This window comes from Lathamus discolor, chromosome 3 (assembly GCF_037157495.1).
Source record: "Lathamus discolor isolate bLatDis1 chromosome 3, bLatDis1.hap1, whole genome shotgun sequence".
Taxonomy (NCBI): domain Eukaryota; kingdom Metazoa; phylum Chordata; class Aves; order Psittaciformes; family Psittacidae; genus Lathamus; species Lathamus discolor.
In genome coordinates this window covers 46861010-46877631 of record NC_088886.1, presented here as the reverse complement: position 1 = coordinate 46877631, position 16622 = coordinate 46861010, and the positions used below count along the sequence as shown (strand labels likewise).

The window sequence follows — 16622 nt, the reverse complement described above, 5'->3', positions numbered from 1 at the left end:
GACTGATGGAGCAGATCGGTTACAGAGCTTCTTGCAGCAGAGCACCAGTGACTTTGCCTTTTTTTTGCTAAACCTCGTATTAGAAAGATTTTAAGTGCAGTTCTCTAAAACAGCTCTTTTTAATTTGCTTTTCTTGTAACATTTTACTTTAACCATGCTTACTTGCCATGTCAGATCTCTTATTTACCAACGAAAATAGATGTTTAGCACTATAAAGTCTCGCTGAGTCTGAGACAGCGAATGAGTTCACACAAAACTGAAATATAATTAAACTTTCATGTTGGGCCCAAATTCAACCCTAAGGAACCTGCACGGCCCTGCTGAGAGCAGCAGATTGTTCAGATACGAATGACAGTACAATTTGTCTCAAGACCATTTTAAATATAGACGGAGAAGGAAATAATAAAGAAATAAACAAAATGTCTGCTGCATGCAGCCATTTTGCATTTTTACCAGGGGAACTGAGCATCCCGAGAGCCCGCAGTACTTTTCATTGCTTGAGTCCCCACTGGGCACCAGCTCAGTGCAGGCTGGACCCATTCACCTGCCCCAGCACACAGAACATGCAGCTCATGCCAGTGTCAAGGCAGTTCAGAAGAGGTGGATGAGCAGTTAGTTTTAAAAGCTTTTCAAAGGTAGCACTGCATTTGTTAGAAAACAAACTGTGGGTGCTCAAGCAACAGGCGTTTGTGTGGTTTTCTCTCTAGCTGCCAAATACTTGAGCATTTTTGCTTGATCCTGTTGATTTAAAAGGGAGCAGGTCCAATCAATTGTGCAAAGCCAGGGAAGAACCCACAGGGCTTTTTCCTAACTAAAACATCTATTGTACAGTCTTCTAAATAGATTCCAAAATGGTTTTTTTCTATTATTTTCCAGTCCCACAGATGGTAGCAAAGAACACAATTAAGCTATATACCATACACGGACAGCTACCATAGGCAGCAAGAGAAGTTAGAGCATGCAATGTCTCTCTCTGCACTACATGTATTAAAAGAGGTACAGAAAAAAGTGTCCCTCTCCCACTGTCCAGAATACTGCACCATAAAAGTTTGATGACTACTCACTTAAAACATCACTCCTTCTGTAAGCAGTCCTTACCCCGATACATTTTCTGGCTTTGGACTATTAGAAGTGGGCAGATAAATTTGCAGGATGGCAGTTATGTGAAACTACCCCTGCTTACATGGAAATACTGAGGGTCTAATTCAGCGTTTCTCACCCACCAGTGTCAGTCCCCCATCTGCAGTGGAGTTAATCTTGATTCATAACTTGGTAAATGGATTTCCTGAGGTTTGAGGGACTTTTTTGTGGGGTTTGGTTTTTGTTTGGGGTTTTGGGGGGAGATTTTTTCTTGCGGGGTTTTTTTTTTCCCCAAAATCCATACTTTGCAAGATTTCATTGTGAAAATGGGAAAGCAGTGCTTTTCACTTTCCATTCTCACATTTCTTTAGCTAAACATTTGCCACTTCCCTTTTTCCTGACAAAATGCCTCCGTTCTGAAAACAGCTTCATTGGCTGCTAGTGAAACCAGTGGAAACCTGACTTCCAGCTACTTCTGTGCAGGTTTCTTCTTGCCACTCAGCCTGACAGGAGGGGCTGGGTAGGTGTCTGAGTGCTCATTGGGAAAATGATCCATCCCCCCAGCTCACACTCCAGCCCCTCAGCACCTCACACTAGATCAACCAGCCAGCCTTTGGGTCAAAACTAAAAGGAAGTCCTGCACTTCCACATCACCTCCAGCAAAAGAGGATTTTCTGTAGAAGCATTCCCTGCCTCTCCGTTAGCCTGGTTTTTATAAAACCTGTCTGTATTCATCTCCACCTTTCTCTGAGCCAGTTAAAGACATAGAGATGGAAAGTAGTTTTAAGTCCAATTTGCTTACACTGAGTGGTGCTACTGCTTCACGGAGGGGGTGGTGTGTGGACTATACATAGGTTACATTCTAACAAAGAAGAGAGTAATTTTGCCAGAAGAGCTGTAGTTGTTGCTCTTCTGGGCTGGTATATGGAACAGATCCCGATTATACCAGCATAAACAGTCCTACTCATTTAAATAAGGTGAATAAGATGTGACGGGGGCTGAATAAGCTGTCTGCTTGAAGAAATGTCAGCTGCAGTTTATACCTTATACTATTCAAACCACTGTGATCTATGTGACAGTATATCTGATAAAGAAATTACTACACAGTCAATTTTGGATCAGACATCCAACACGAGGCATTGCATAAATGCAAAAATCCTTAAGACAGCTCCTTTTATGGGCATCTGCATGACATAAACATTGTTCATGTCTGGCAGAAAGTCTACATCCAGGCAAATGTCCATTAGGAAAGGAAAAAGAAAAGAAAAAGAAAGCAAGGTAGAATGTGTGTCACCGTTCCCGCTGCAGCTCTCCAGCAAATGAACAAGTTGAGTTCATGGACTTTAGGAAATTTGTCCCTAAAATGCTTTCAAAGAATTCTAGCTGTTGCTCTGGGGCGAAATCTCTCCTGAAGTAGGTGAGTACTTGCAAAGCACGCACAGACTGATATTTTATTCAGAGATAACCAGACAAAATGGAAACAGAGTGGAATGAAAGGAAAGGGAATGAGAAAATGCTGATTTTAAAAGTTCTGGTTTATCCCTTTACTCTGCTGTTTGCACTACAGCAGAAGAGGCTCTCCCACATAAAAATCAATGTGACACCAGAGGAGGCTCTCCAGCTTTACCAGGTTTCTTACTACTGTTTGTGAATCTGATTTCTGTGTCCAGATATGCCAGTGTTCTGGATCTAATGCTCACATACCCTACAATTCAGATGAAACCTCATATCATAATTACAAGCCAACATAACACATCCAGATTGCACAGCCTCTTCTACTGAGGATGTGGTGGAATATATTTTACTATCTCTGAAATAAGTATAGCTTTCTGTAATGCAACAAGGAACTCATTATTCTCAAGGACTCTTGCTCACTTTTCTGCACAGCCTGGCTGACCTGATTTTCCCCCCCCCTCTATTTTAGAGAAGGAGCAGTACAACTGTCCTTGCTGATGCAAGCAAAGTCCATAAAATCAAAACTGAAGAAAATGCACACAGAAATACTGGAAGCTCGTTTGTGTTCCCTCTATACCAAGAGCCAAATCTGGAGGACTAGCTCACTCCTCAAAATCCCTTTCTTTTATTGGCAGCCCTGGACTGTTTATCTATGTGATTTGATATATAAAGACAACTTTTCTTTTTCCACTTTAGGCTGCACTCATAAAAAAGATTACATGCAACAAAATTACTTTGACTAAAATTCATTTAAATATCACATATTTTACCTGTTGTAATAGTAAAATTTTTGTGCACTGTATAGTGAAAATAAAGTGAATCAAACAAAACCAAATCCAATGATGCTAAAGAAAAATCCTCCTCAAAACTGGAAGAATGTACAGCACGCAGATTGAACAAACCATGAAAAATAAGGATTCCATTCAAATTTCACATCTCATTAAAGACAATTTGGCCATTAATCCATAGGGTTTAGGAGCAAAGGGGGATTTTCCAAGACAGATAAACTGAAATGATCCTCCTTTGATCTCCGAGGTTAAGAATCAGTGACAATGGAAGATGAACAACAAGGGGCAGAACTACTGGCCTTTTTATGTGCCACAATGGCATCAGCAAACAACTACTTAATCAATATTTGGCCAGGGACACTGAAAACTTCCTTTTCAAATTTTAATTCGTAGTTGTAAAACAACTGTAGAGCAACCAGCAAGATAAGACATTAAACTGACTGCTTAATTGCGTTTTACTGTCCTGTTAGTTATATATGCACATTTGTAATAGTTCGTGAATCTTTATTTACTGAGATGAATAAATGACCTGTCAACAATTACATCAAACTCTACTAACTAAATAATCTCGGCACATGGCACACTTTAACTCTAATGTGTCCTCAGTGAGTTTTAATTTCATTACGCTTCACTTTTTTTTCTAGGCAGAGTGATTTAAACTGAATTAGTTTAACAGCATGGGGCAGGAGTACTCCAGGGCAAGTAAAGTTAAACGCTGTGCTCACACTACACTAAACAAGGTCTTGCGGTGAATTATATTACTGTACATCATTTTTATTAGCCAGAGCTCAGCGTTTGGGGAGCACTTGGAAGTATCCCACGTTTTTATTTCTATATTTTGTTCTTTCTCTAGCCACATGTGTTTGTTACATAGGATTTAAAATGACATTTACATGGAGAAATTCACATTGACTGGCCTGCTCTGATTTATTGCTTTGTGTTTCACTCAATTTCTTCTTAAATTAACCAGAGAGCACTTTGTAGTTCTGCTTCATTTCCCAATGCAGTTTTATTACACAGCTCTGGGGACTCGTGATAATCTATCACTACCAACTTTATTGGCTTCTTTCTTCTAAACCCTTTTCCAACCCTTATCAATAAGTAAACCTAATACCAAATTAAAAATTCCCCAAGTAAGTGTTAGATAAAAGCATTGTCTTTTACTGATACAAAAAAAAAAAAAATATAGTATTTGAAATCAGACCCAGAAAAAAATCTGGTTAAAGCATTTCATCAGAATTAACTTTTACTTTCAGCATTAATGGCTAATTAGTTTTTTATCTATCTAATTAAAAGCTCTGTCTGTCTGTCTGCTGATTCTATCACTACCTCTGTGTAAACACAGATGAAGAGATCTTTGCCCTCAATAAGAGTTTTGCCAGAGTTTCACTCGGGATTAGAGTCACACTCTTGTTTAGTGGGTACTTTCTATTAACAGAACAGAACAAATCTGGGCCCCGTTCCTGCCCGACCCAACCCACGTGAGTAACTTTACACACATGAATAGGCTCTTTGAGTGGGACTCCTTGCTGTTACCCGCATATGAGGGCATTTGCAGAACTGGAGGTCTGATACCCGACCCAGGAAACCCATCTTACACCCTAAACCTGAGGATTTCCCCCTCGAGCCACAGTTGCTCAGCACATTATAGAGCCGGTTTCAAGAAAAGCCTGATCTCTACCGTGGTAAATTCCTACTGACGTCAAGGATTTTGCAATCGTAGGAGAATCCAGAAAGCCAAAGATAAAAGTCAAGTTTCTGAATCAAGTCCTAGCCACACTGAAGTCGACTGCCTGTGTTTCTTGCCTCAGCCTTTCAATAATGACAAGACTATTAGATTATTAAGAATTTCAGAGCAACCAAATAAGATGCAAACTTTGGTACAAATTCAAGTTGTTCTACTGCTGCATGTGAAGCAACCCCGACACTTGCTAAAATAACATTTGCCTTTGTTCTAGATATACACAATTAGAAAAACTGGAAGCGATGCCCACAGCAGTTCTGTTTGAATAAGTGCCAACTCTTTTTAAGTTGAAGAAAGTGTCCCTAAGGTGGCAAAAGATGCAAATCCATGAATGAAATCATCATTTCAAGAAAGGGATATGATGTATCTGTGTATTACTTCAAAGAGACGCTGCTCAGTGAGTAACACCCTTTCTTCCAAAGCTGGAAGTATGACTAGCGCTTATGTAAGGCGATTAGCCTGCAGTTAGTCTGACAATTAGCACTCTCCTCAAAGTCCCGCAGCTTGCCTTCAAGACAGGAGGGCGCAGGCTGCTCCCATCATCTCTGGAGCAGAACTCCACTCTGAAGTCACCCAAAACACAAACATTTAGCAATGTTCTGAAAACGCTCACGGTGCTGGGATGGTGTGCTCTCGCTTGATGGTGAGGTCAGCACTGATCACTGAGGTCATCAGTCATTATGATTAGCTCAAAATAATGATTTGGAAGTGGGAGCCCAGAACCCCACAAAGATGATGGGTCAGGGAGAAGAAAATGTATTTGGGTTGTGCGGTATCACCTACATTGGTATGTGCTCATTCAGCTCCTGGCTTTTCTATCCAGGACTGGAATCTCACACACTATTGGGATATGAGGAATGAAAGGAGGGGGGAAGACAGACAGAAAATACTATTAGCACTATCTGCCTTGAGCCAAATCCTGGGGTCAATAAAGAGTTTTTCTTAATTAAGCACTATTTTCTTGTCAGTTCTGGGAACCTCAGAAGCAGAATTCTGTTCAAGCTACATGAGCTGATTTCTTAAACCTGCTAGTGATGAAATTCCAGTCTCTAGAAGATAACTGCCTGCAGCCACAGTCAGCACATTTCATTCAATAAGTGAATCTTCACCAGGAGCATTGAGCAGGAGAGCACACTGCGTAAGACACAACAGTATTTCACACAGCAAATAAGTCCTCTTACCACCGTGCCCTGGGACGAGATGCTGGAGCAGAATCACAGTAAGCCCTGCATCAGAAAATCACAAGCAAAATCTAACTCGGCGTCTGCTTTGCCCCATGCTCTGGCCACTAACCCAGCAGTCTACAACGCAGAAATGAATGGGATGACTCAAAGCAGTATCTGGTGCCTGCATGCTAATCCTGTCCCTTAATAAACTGCCTTTATTAGTTTTACAACCTAAAAATAACTGGCTGCATGATACTGACCAACCCTAATCAAAACATCTGCAATCCCATCTAGCCTGAGCTACCCTTTAGATCATGTGCCACCACTTCAAAGCCTGTGCATCAAGTCAGTAATTGTAACATTGCATCTAAATATTTAAGCTAGGGGCTGGTAGTCGCGTGTCCCATTTACAGTCAGCATCTGTCCTCTAATTCCATTACAGTACAAAGCAAAAATGTTTCCCAAAACTCGCAAACAGGAAAAGCATCACACAGCCAGAGAAGCAGCAGCAGCTTGAACTTTCTAGCTGCTGAGCAGGCCTTTTGTGCTAAGGTCCCTTTCCCCCCTCCCCGCTTCAAACTCCACATACACACACTAAAATAGGGGTGGTGCCGAAACTGTATTAATGTGAGCCTCAGGCACACAGAAAAAAAGAAAAGAGGAAGGGGAGGGAGAGGGGGGGAAGGGTTTGGTCCAAGATGAAAGTAAGAAGGAAATAAAGGAGGCAATTTAGTCTGCTGTAGCCTGAATTGCTCTCAGTACAGCCAAGGGTAGAGGCTTGGGATGAGTAGGGCCCTTTTTGGACGGTGCGCATGACTGGGGGAGGATCCGCCAGGACAGGGCCCGGGGGCCAATTCCGCTGGCTGGGAACAGAGGCCCCCTTTGAGGCTGGGCAGGGGGGTCCCGGCCCCAGCCCCAGCCCGCACCGCCCGCTCGCAGCAGGCCCGGGGACCAGCTCTACGCCCCATCGTTTGAGAGCTGAAAGCCGGCGGTTTCGGCCAGAAAACAACAGCTATCTTATGAAGGGGGAGTTATCAGATTAGTCAGCAAACCATGCCACGCATAACTCCCGCTAAAGGTACAAGCGGCTCCCTCTTCTGTAGCGGTTATGCTAAAAATATGCCCTTATGTGCCATATAAAGGCACAAAAGTTTCTCTCTCATGTTCTTTATTTATGGCTTATGCCTTTAAGAAAAATTTATCACGCATGCAGAAATGCAGATATTCTATTATAGAATTATCAGCTTCCTGATACAGACTGCAACAACAAAGGTTTTCATCAAATATTATATATCCAAAATCAGGGTAGAGAGTGACACTGACAGAAGTGTTGAAATACTGCAAAGTGGGGTGCACGTGTGGCATCAGTAAACGCTGGCCAGAGAATCATATTTAAGTGTCTGTGGACAGAGGCTGAAACAGAATCACAGTGGGACATACGAAAGTTTACCTATGCTTATATATATGTGATGGGAGAAATCCCAAGGCAAATGACATACTGGTTCTATCACCTGTTCATCAAAAATATCATGTTTCTTTTCTCTCTAACCCCACTCTGCTGTAATTACTCCCCAGATCTTGAATTAGGTACCATTAAAATGACAATTGTTATTCTTGCCCTCGGAAAAAAAAAGCCTGTCCCCGAGCCACCCAAATGCCCATGTCCAGGAGGGGATTTCAGGACATGTCAGCAAGCGTCCAGCACTGGATATGTGCTCCCGAGCATGAGGGCAAGTTCTCACTCTGGACTCAGCCCCAGGACTTGCTCTCTGACTTATCCCACAGCCTTCCCTTACGTCTCCTTTTACTCACACTCCTGCTGCTGGGACACCTCGAGCCCCTGAGACCAGCACTATAAAACCCACTCATACTGCAAAAGACTCGGCACTTTTTTCACTGCATAATGTGGAGCACTCCTGTCCAGAGCACTCAGCAGTGAGCTACCATGCAGGGATTTTGCTGCACGCTGCCAGGATACCCTTCAGACATACGGAAATCAACCCTAGTCTCAGAGAGGGTACCGAGAGGCAGACACCCTCTGCCACACCAGGCTGGTGGGTGCTGACAATTACAATCCTGCGGCATCAAAATCCTCAGAAAAGCTGCCAGTTCTTTCAGTAAAAGAGCAGGACCTGACCTGATGATTTTTATAGATGGACTGAAATCAAAGCTCCTCTGCTGGCAGTGGTAATCGAAACAGAAACTTTTTTGTCAGCCAGATACAGAAAGTAGTAGTGGAGTTATTTTATGTCAGGTGGGGTTTTTATGCGATGAGTTCACTGGTGTGCTGCCCCTGTAGTATCACACTATACACACACCATGTGTATGGTAAGAAATCCTTTCTCGGGCAGCAGCTCTCACACTGCAGCATCCTGGCCACTCCAGTAATAAGATTAAGCAACAGCTTGCTAGTCAGGGAGGGGGAGCAGGCGCTGCTGCGGGGAAGAGCACGCTCTCCCTCCAACTGCCAACCCTTCCCAGCCCTGCCACGGAACAGACAGGATTATCAGACTGCTGTTTGCACAGAACTGCCCGGCCACATTCACCCAGCACAAAAACTCATGTGCAAGGACAGGATAGGGCTGCACTGCCTCATTTAGTCAAGGGCAGTTTTGCCACTGATTAAACCCAAAAGAAGCAAAGTAGGACACTTCCGTCCACAGAAAGTGAAGGAGAGGTTATGTTAGAGGACAGAATGCAGCCTCCTCATAGAACCGTGCTGGGGAGCATGAGCTAGCCCCTGCTTGCAGCAAGGCACTGCCAGCCCCAGTACTTTTCCCGCAAGCGTCTCGGGGTTCCACCAGGCTGGATGCAACAGCCATGTGCCCAGACATTGCTTTACGGTAGATCAGGAGCCATGCTTTAAAGAGCAGAGTCAAAGAATGGGAAGACTGTTTCAAAGAGGAGTAGAGGGGTAGGTTCTACCTTATACAACATTTTTTCTTTTGCTGTCTCTATTAATTAGAGTTTGTTCCATAAAGCAGGGATGTTATCAAGGCTTCCTATCTTCTGTTTCTAATCTCTGTTGAGAAATTCAGGAAAGCAGAGCTAGTTATTTTAACAGCTAGGGCACTGAGTTTAGCTATTTTTCCCTTAGTGCATGTCTCTCTCAGAACAATTTCTCTGTAGAAGGAAATATTGGAAGCAACTCTGGACCCACACAGGGGTCCCCCTATACAGGGCAGCTAGGCTGGGCACTCAAACTGTGCTTTCTGGCCTTAAAAATCTCTTACTTCCTTATCATATTTCTCCCTGTTTATATTACAAACTTGTTTGTATTACAAAGCTCCTGAACAATTAACGAAGCTCCTGAACACTTAAATAACAGAGCTGAAGACTAAGTTTCAGGGAATGCAGGTTTGTTCTTACAAGACAAGGAGATATCCGACTGTTAAAGAACAGGTTTCTATTGTCCTTCTTGAATGGCACTCAGCATCTCCAGATGTCTAGAAATGCTAGAAACTTTCCTAGGTAAAACCAGCTACTTTTTTCCACAGTGGAGAGTCCATAAAACTGCGTGGAGCATCAGCTATTAGGGGCTCATTGAATAATTCATCCCTCATTGCAAGCCCATAATGTCTTTTCTCAGCCTTTTGTGGGGCTGTTTTCTCTTCTTTTCTCCTTGAATTATAAAAAGGTTGCCTTCTTTTGTTCACATCAAGCTGCTGCTAGCTGAAGCTTTGTCTGTGCAAAGCCAAAGTGTGAGTTTCAATGGACTCCCCCCTCTTTGTTTTCCAAGTTCATCTCCAAGTGTAGATTGTGTATAGAAGGCCTTCTTTGTAAAAGCTGGAAAAGTTGTACAAATGTTTGACCAGCTCATTTGGTACTTTTGTCTCGCCTTCTCCAGTGCCTGTGCATGTGCTGGGCAGCCACTTCTATGCACAGGCGGCCCAGCTGGGTCCTTGTCTGTCCCTCACCCTGGCCCAGCCGGGCACAGAGCCGGGCACCACTGCAGCAGGGTCAGTGGCTGCCCCAGAACAGCCCTTTGCCTTGTTCAGGTTGCAACCTTCTCGCAGCCCCTGGCCAAGCACCAACACAACCTTTTCCCATCAGTTTTAAGAGGAGAAGAAATTAAACTTGTGGCTCTCTGCCTTGCCCACAGCTGCAGAGACTCGAGGTTCCATGGCCTTTGGCTTCAAGCACCCGTTCAGTGCAGCTGCGGCCTTTTGCTAGGATTGGGCTGGGAAAGCACCGCCGTCGCAGTGCCAGGGGCTCCACTGCCGGCTCCAGCCTTCCCTGCTCCCTGGCCCCATCCCTGCTGTTGAAAGCCAAACCAGTGGTGAACGCCGTCTCTGGGCCATTCCCACACAGTTGAGGGTCATACTGGGGGAACAGGATGGGATGGGATGGGACAGCCGTACTGCTTGCCCTATGCCGTCTGCTGCACCAGCCCTGGGACAGACGAGCCCTGGGAGAAGGTGAGCGACACTCACCAGCACCCGAGGCTGGCACTGGCCAGTCCCAGAACTCCACACAGAGCAGGGGGAAATGGGACTTTACCTCTTTCGCTGAGGATGCCGTCAATGCTGTGCTTGGCCTTCTTGTCACCTTCCTCCACCTCCTTCCTTTCCAGCTCAGCCTCCTCTTCCTCGCCCTTCCCAAACTTGCTCCGCAGGATGCGGCTGATGGAGCTCACTTCGGAGGGAGCACAGAGCTGTGATGTGGCTCGTCCTCAGCAGCCCCCCACGCAGCCCGGGCACGGGGGAGAGAGCCCCAACAATGCCTCTGCCCCCGTGTACCCCCCGGGCCACTGCCATTTGGAGCTTTGGGGGGTGCAGCCACCCGCTGCCCTCCCCTTTCTCCCCGCGGGGCTTTTCACAGGCACCGTCCTGCACAGCGCTCCAGCTCTGCCACAGCAGCCCCGCAAGATTCTTTCCCCCAAGCCCGGGCACTGGTGGTGGGGAAAGCCCACAGATACCGGCACAAACACCTCGGTAGCACCGTGCGTTCCGCCCCCCCCCCCAACAGCCCACCGGCACCCGGCTCCCAGCGCCGGGTCTCCGGCAAGCCGCGAGCCCTGCGGCGGCAGCAGTCCGGCGGGCAAGCGGAGGGAGAAGGAGGGGAGGGAGATGCAGTTGCGATCTAATTGAAAACACCCCCGCCGAGCGCAGGAATCCCCCCGGGACGCGTGTGCCGGTACTAGCGTGCTAACGCTGACCGCTCCATGGGCACCCGCCCGGCCGGGGCTCCGATCCCTCCGGGCACGGGGCTTGCCCCGGATATCGCGTTGCCCTTCTCGTACCGGCCCCAGCCCCGGCCCTCCGCACCGTGTCTGAGTCCCCGCCGGCCCGTACCTGACGGCACCGTGTTGCGGTCGCACACACCGTCCTTCAGCAGCTTGTCCCGGATCTCCCAGCTGAACATGCCCGCGTTTTCCCGCTTGTATTCCTCGATTTTCTTCTCAACATCCGGCGTCGTCACCTGCTTCAGTAAAGACAAGGCGAACGGACACAGTCTGAAGGGCCGAGAGCAGCCGCGGGAGCCCGGGCTGCCGCCGCCGGGACCCCAGGGGCTGCTTGAGCCTCCCCACTGCCCCGCACCGCTACCAGCGAGAGCCGGCAGCAGCCCTGCTTAAAAAACCCGTTATAAAACATCCCGAGGAAGGGCAGGTTAAAATCCAAGGGGACATAACAGGTAACAACGAGTCCGCGTAAAACAAGAACCCCTCTGCTTAAACGAAAGTTCCAAGAGAATTCTCTGGGATTACAGAGGAAGGAGGGATCGAGCCCTCGGCAAGAAAAATCCCAGCTCAGGCAGCACCCGCTGCCATGCGGCCGAGAAGAAAATCCCGGGGAAAATCTAGATCGCAATTAGAGAAGTGCCAGCGAGGCTCCAGGTCAGGGAAGTTTCGGCTGGACAAAGTTTGCAGCCCCAAATAAAAAGTAGGGAATAAACCGCTGAGAGCTCCAGTGCCAAGAGGTTTCTTCCATGGCCTCGTGATTTTAAAATAAAGCCGAAATCAAACCAAACAAAGGTTCCCGGCTGGGAACAGGCTTTCGTTCGGGTAACACGCTTATAAGAAATTACCTCTAGTCCTAACACCGAAAGGGAAAGTTCAGGCATCACTACCTTAGAAGCGGCAAAGTGTAGGGGGGAAATAATATAGCATCAACTTTAGTCAGAAACTCAAGTCTTTGCTTTTGTGGGAGTGAAAACCTACAGGGGGAGGTGGCTGATCTTGAGACAAGGATCCATATTTGTCTGCGTTATTGTGAGCGCAAACTTTTTAGCTGCGTAGCTATAAATATACACAGCTTTGGGGAGGACAGAGAAACAAACACAGCCTGGAAGGAGCAGCGGGCAGACAGACAGGCAGAAATATGGATAAATCTTTCGCACTTCGCAGCGAAGGAAGAGCGGGCCCGATCCCTCCGCGCTGTGCAAGCCCTGGCATCTGACCGACCGCTTCCCCGGCCCGGAGGCACCGAGCCCTCCCGGCGCTGAGCGTGGGGCTTTCGGGGCTCCTGACAGCCAGGCGGTCAGAAATCGACCCCTTCCGCCTTAGTTTCGTTTGATAAATTATTTCTTAAAATAGCGTTTTCATCATTTAATAAAACAGAAACAAAACAAAGCCATCGCCACGAATTCCAACTGTATTTTTTAAAGCCTCGAAAAGCATGAGAGCAACAGGCGGTGCTGTGAGCGGTGACTGCCTGCGCCTACGCCGGGGCCTCCCGGTCCCCCTGTCCCTCCCGGGGTGCTGTCTCCCGTCGGCAAGCGCCACAGTGCCGCCACCCGGGTCTGGGTACCGGCGGGGCTTCCCTCCCCGCCGCCGCGGACGGTGTCTGCCCGGCTTCGGGCGGGCGCGGAGGGGCTCACCTTGGGCTTGCTGCCGCCGATGGCCCCCGGCCGGATGGAGCCCGTCTCCTGGTACCTGCAGAGAATTTTGGAGACGCAGCCGTGGGACACTCGCAGCTGGCGAGAGATGACACAGGGCCTTATGCCATGGTGGGCCATCTCCACTATCTTGTGTCGGATATGGTTGGGTAAAGGCCTGCCATTGATAAACACTCCACCGAGCTGATTGACTCTGCCCTGGCCTAGAGGAGTAGAGACTAGAAAAGGAGGGGAGGGGAGGCAGGAGGGGGAAATGGCGTTAAGGTCTCCTTCGGACCCTGCTGGGTCTTCTTTTTGTTGTTGTTTTTTTCTGTAAGGCAACTCGCCTCCACCCGCCCGCCCCCCACCCGCCCCCCCCCTCCGGCCGCCCCGCAGCGCGCCCGGGGCCCGCCGGCGACTACAACGCTGCAACGCTTCACCTGTTGCACTAACACCGGAGCCGGGGGTCGAGGCCTGCCCGACACCCGCCGAGAAAGGGGAACCTGGACGGGAGGCCCGCGGTCTGCCCAGGCGGCTCGGGGCCGGCCCGCGGCTCGATGGGAGCCGCAGAGGTCCCGGTCCTGCCCCGGGCAGGAGCTGCGGGACTCCCCGGTGTTGCGGGGCTCTCGCATCGCAGCGGCCTGGAGCGCGAGAACCGCCACTTGCAGCGGCCCGGCCCAGCAGGGACGTACCCTCTTTGCTAGAGTCCCTTTCGATTTCGTTTGCATTGATTTTATTTGGTTGGGCTTTTCTTCCTTTTTTTCCCTCCTAACTTTTCCCTCACTTTTCCCCTAACTTTGCGCTCCCCGAATCACAGCCCTTCACTCTGCTAAAGAGCGCTATCAGGGCCCGCTGCCCCGCCGACCGCACGGTCTGTTCTCCCCTCTCGCCGGCCGGGATGGAGCTCTCCTGGGGTTCCAGGCCTGCAACTGGCCCCAGTGTCGGGCCAGAGAAACTGCTGTTCAAGCCCTGCCGCTGGACGGCGGCTGTGACAGCCCGGGGATGAGCCGCGAGGCTGTCCCGGCAGCCCTCCGTCCTCCGGCTCTCGAGGGGCGGCTTTGTCCCGGCCTCCCGGCACGGAATGCTTCTCCCTTTGCTGAGCGGCAGCAGCGCGGTCGCGGCCTTACCTTCCAGCGGGAACCCGCTGCGGGGGTAGTTCTGCCCGGCCCCGGGTCTCATCATCCTGGGGACAGCTCCAGCCAGAGTTGTCATCGCGGCGGCCCGGCAGGGTTATATCCAGGTGAGGGCTGATCTAGAAGAGACCCGCGCTGTCAGCGGGTCCCACCGAATCAGGAGCGGTCCCGGAGGGGGTGGGGGATGCCGCCGGGGGGCGGGGAGGAGGCAGCTCCGCCGCTGCCCCTTTGTCAGTGACCCTCACTGCCCCGCACCGGGAGAGCCGGAGCCGGAGCCCCGCCGGGCGGGGAGGCTGGGCTCGGGGAAGGGAGTTCGGGCAGGGGAGTTCGGGGGGGCGGCGGCGGCGCTGTCCCTGTCCCCGGTGCAGCGGGGAGCGGCAGCCGCGGGGCCGGGAGCATTTATCGGCTCCGTCCCCGGCGCGGCTCCGCGGCGGCGCCGCCGCGATTGGCCGCCGCTGCCCGGCCCGGCCGCGCCGCTCCCGCTGATTGGGTGAGTGGGGCGGCTCTCCCGCATCGCCCCGGCCGCCGCGACGGCAGCGTGACCGGCACGGCACGGCCCGGCCCGGCCCGGCGCGGCCCCGCGCTGTCCGTACGGGACGAGCCCTCTCGCCGCGGGCGCAGAACGCCCGGCGGCGGGGAACTGCTCGGTGCCCCGACGGCAGCCCCGGCCCCGGGGAGGGGAGCACCAGCCGGAGGCTGCCCGGCCCTAGCACCCGTGAGGACCCCGTGTCACTGCGGGGCTCCGCCGGGCCGCCTCCCGCCCCAAACGGAATGCCAGACACTGAGGGGCAGCCCCTGCCTCGCTGTCCGCGAAGTGCTCCGTGTCCTGGCTCCTCTCGCCGAGCACTAGTGGCGGGGAGCAGCGAGGAACAACCTCCCTGAGGCTTTTTCATTTATTTGTTTTTCTAAGAAAAAAAAAAAAGAAACACTTCCTTCTATTTACTTATTTTGCACCGAGATTTCTCTCCGTCCATAAGAAACATCTTTGGACCAAACGGTGTAACGCTTTCGAAAGCGAGAGCTGCCAGTGAGATGTCCGTGGGGATTTCTGCTTTTAAAAATCGATGAGACTAGATGTGTCCTGCGTTACACGCGTGTGCGTGAGTGAGCATATGCGTGTGTGCATGGGTGCGAGGCGGTGCGTGGTGAAGTCTCACTAACAAGCGTTTGTTCCCAGGAATTTATTGTAGTATTCAAACTAAACTGCTGGAAAAATAAAAGAGGTAAAGTCTGCCTCGGAGCTGAAGTGACCACAGCAGGATATGACGCCAGGAGTGTTGTAAAGACTGTCTGTCCTTAGAGAAGGTACTATTGTGCATGGCCTTTTATTTATAACTTAGTAAGTGCCAGCAAACTCGCCTCCTTTACACTCTGAAGTGCCAGCCCAGCTTTCCACAGTGCTCTTTATTTGCAATAGTCTATTCACTAACTGTCACTCCCGAGCTTCAAGTTATTCAAGACCTTAATCAATCAAAAGGATGAGAATCGTTCAGGTTTCCCTCTTTGAAATGAGGGAAACAATGTTTTCTATGCTCCCAGTACGCTGCCCCTTTACTGGCCAGGCGATCGTTTCGGAGCTGCTATCGGCCCCGGGAAGGGCCGGAGTTCGTGTTATTAGGCAGAAATCCGGAGCTGGAATAATGAGAGAATCCTCCCGCCGAGGGCAAGGCAGCGGCTCGGCTCAGGCACCGGGGCCCGGGAACGGCGGCGTTGGCCGCGGGCTCCGCACCGGAGTACTCGCGGCGGTGGAGCCGGAAAGCCCGTCCCTCCGCAGCACGCCCGGGGAGCTCCGGCCCCTGGTCCGCTATCTCCAGCCCGCACGCCCCGGCCACCAGACCCTGCGGTTTCCATTGCGTTTTAAATGCACAAAAGCAAACCCCAAATCCCGAGTGCGCGGGGCCGCCGGCTCTGCCCGGGGAAGCCTTCTGCACACCCCACGAACAGGTTGGCGTTCAACCAAGTGGAAGTTCACAGGACAGTAAAAGTTCAGCGTATGTTTTACACAGCGTTTGTGTCTTACAAAGCACCCCGATGACCGAAGCTTTGAGAAAACCGCGGCCGAGCCTTGCGGAAACCCAGCTCCATGAAATCGCGGCCGGAGCCGAGCCGCGGAGCGCGGCCGCCCGTTCGGGAAACGTTCCGCGGGTGCTGTTCGCACCCCGCTACATGCTACGCGTGTTTTACTCGGGGAAGAAAGACGGTAGAAGTGTTATTAAAAAGGAAATCTGGACGAAGCTACCTAGGATTTAATTCGCCCTCAGGCAGCGGCTCATGGGGGCGCACATGGTGTTACCAGCCCCTCTGTGACCCCTCGCCCCACTGGTACCACCGCGGCCCCGAGCGTGAGACCCGAAGACGCCCCAGCCCGCGTCAGGGGCTGGTGGCCGACACCTCAATGCTGGGTCCGTAACCCACGTCCACCCGGAGAGGATGGACGCCC

At 50.3% G+C, this 16622-nt stretch overlaps 1 protein-coding gene across 3 annotated transcripts; it reads right to left on the bottom strand.

The window, feature by feature from the left end:
• Positions 1–9065: 9065 nt before the first annotated feature.
• LOC136012150 (paired box protein Pax-3) lies at positions 9066–14530 on the bottom strand. Of its 3 annotated transcripts, none has more exons than XM_065675033.1 (5): positions 14177–14530; positions 13053–13288; positions 11528–11657; positions 10734–10868; positions 9066–9255 (listed from the first exon to the last, which is right to left on the bottom strand). In XM_065675033.1, the coding sequence occupies exons 1-5, from the start codon at positions 14259–14261 to the stop codon at positions 9236–9238; spliced, it is 606 nt and encodes a 201-aa protein (XP_065531105.1). In that variant the 5' UTR covers positions 14262–14530; the 3' UTR covers positions 9066–9235. The 3 variants fall into 3 exon arrangements, with proteins under 3 accessions (XP_065531105.1, XP_065531102.1, XP_065531103.1); XM_065675030.1 differs by lacking the exon at positions 9066–9255 and adding an exon at positions 9620–10491; XM_065675031.1 differs by lacking the exon at positions 9066–9255 and adding an exon at positions 9620–10491 and having other exon boundaries at positions 11528–11654.
• Between the last annotated feature and the right edge of the window lie 2092 nt (positions 14531–16622).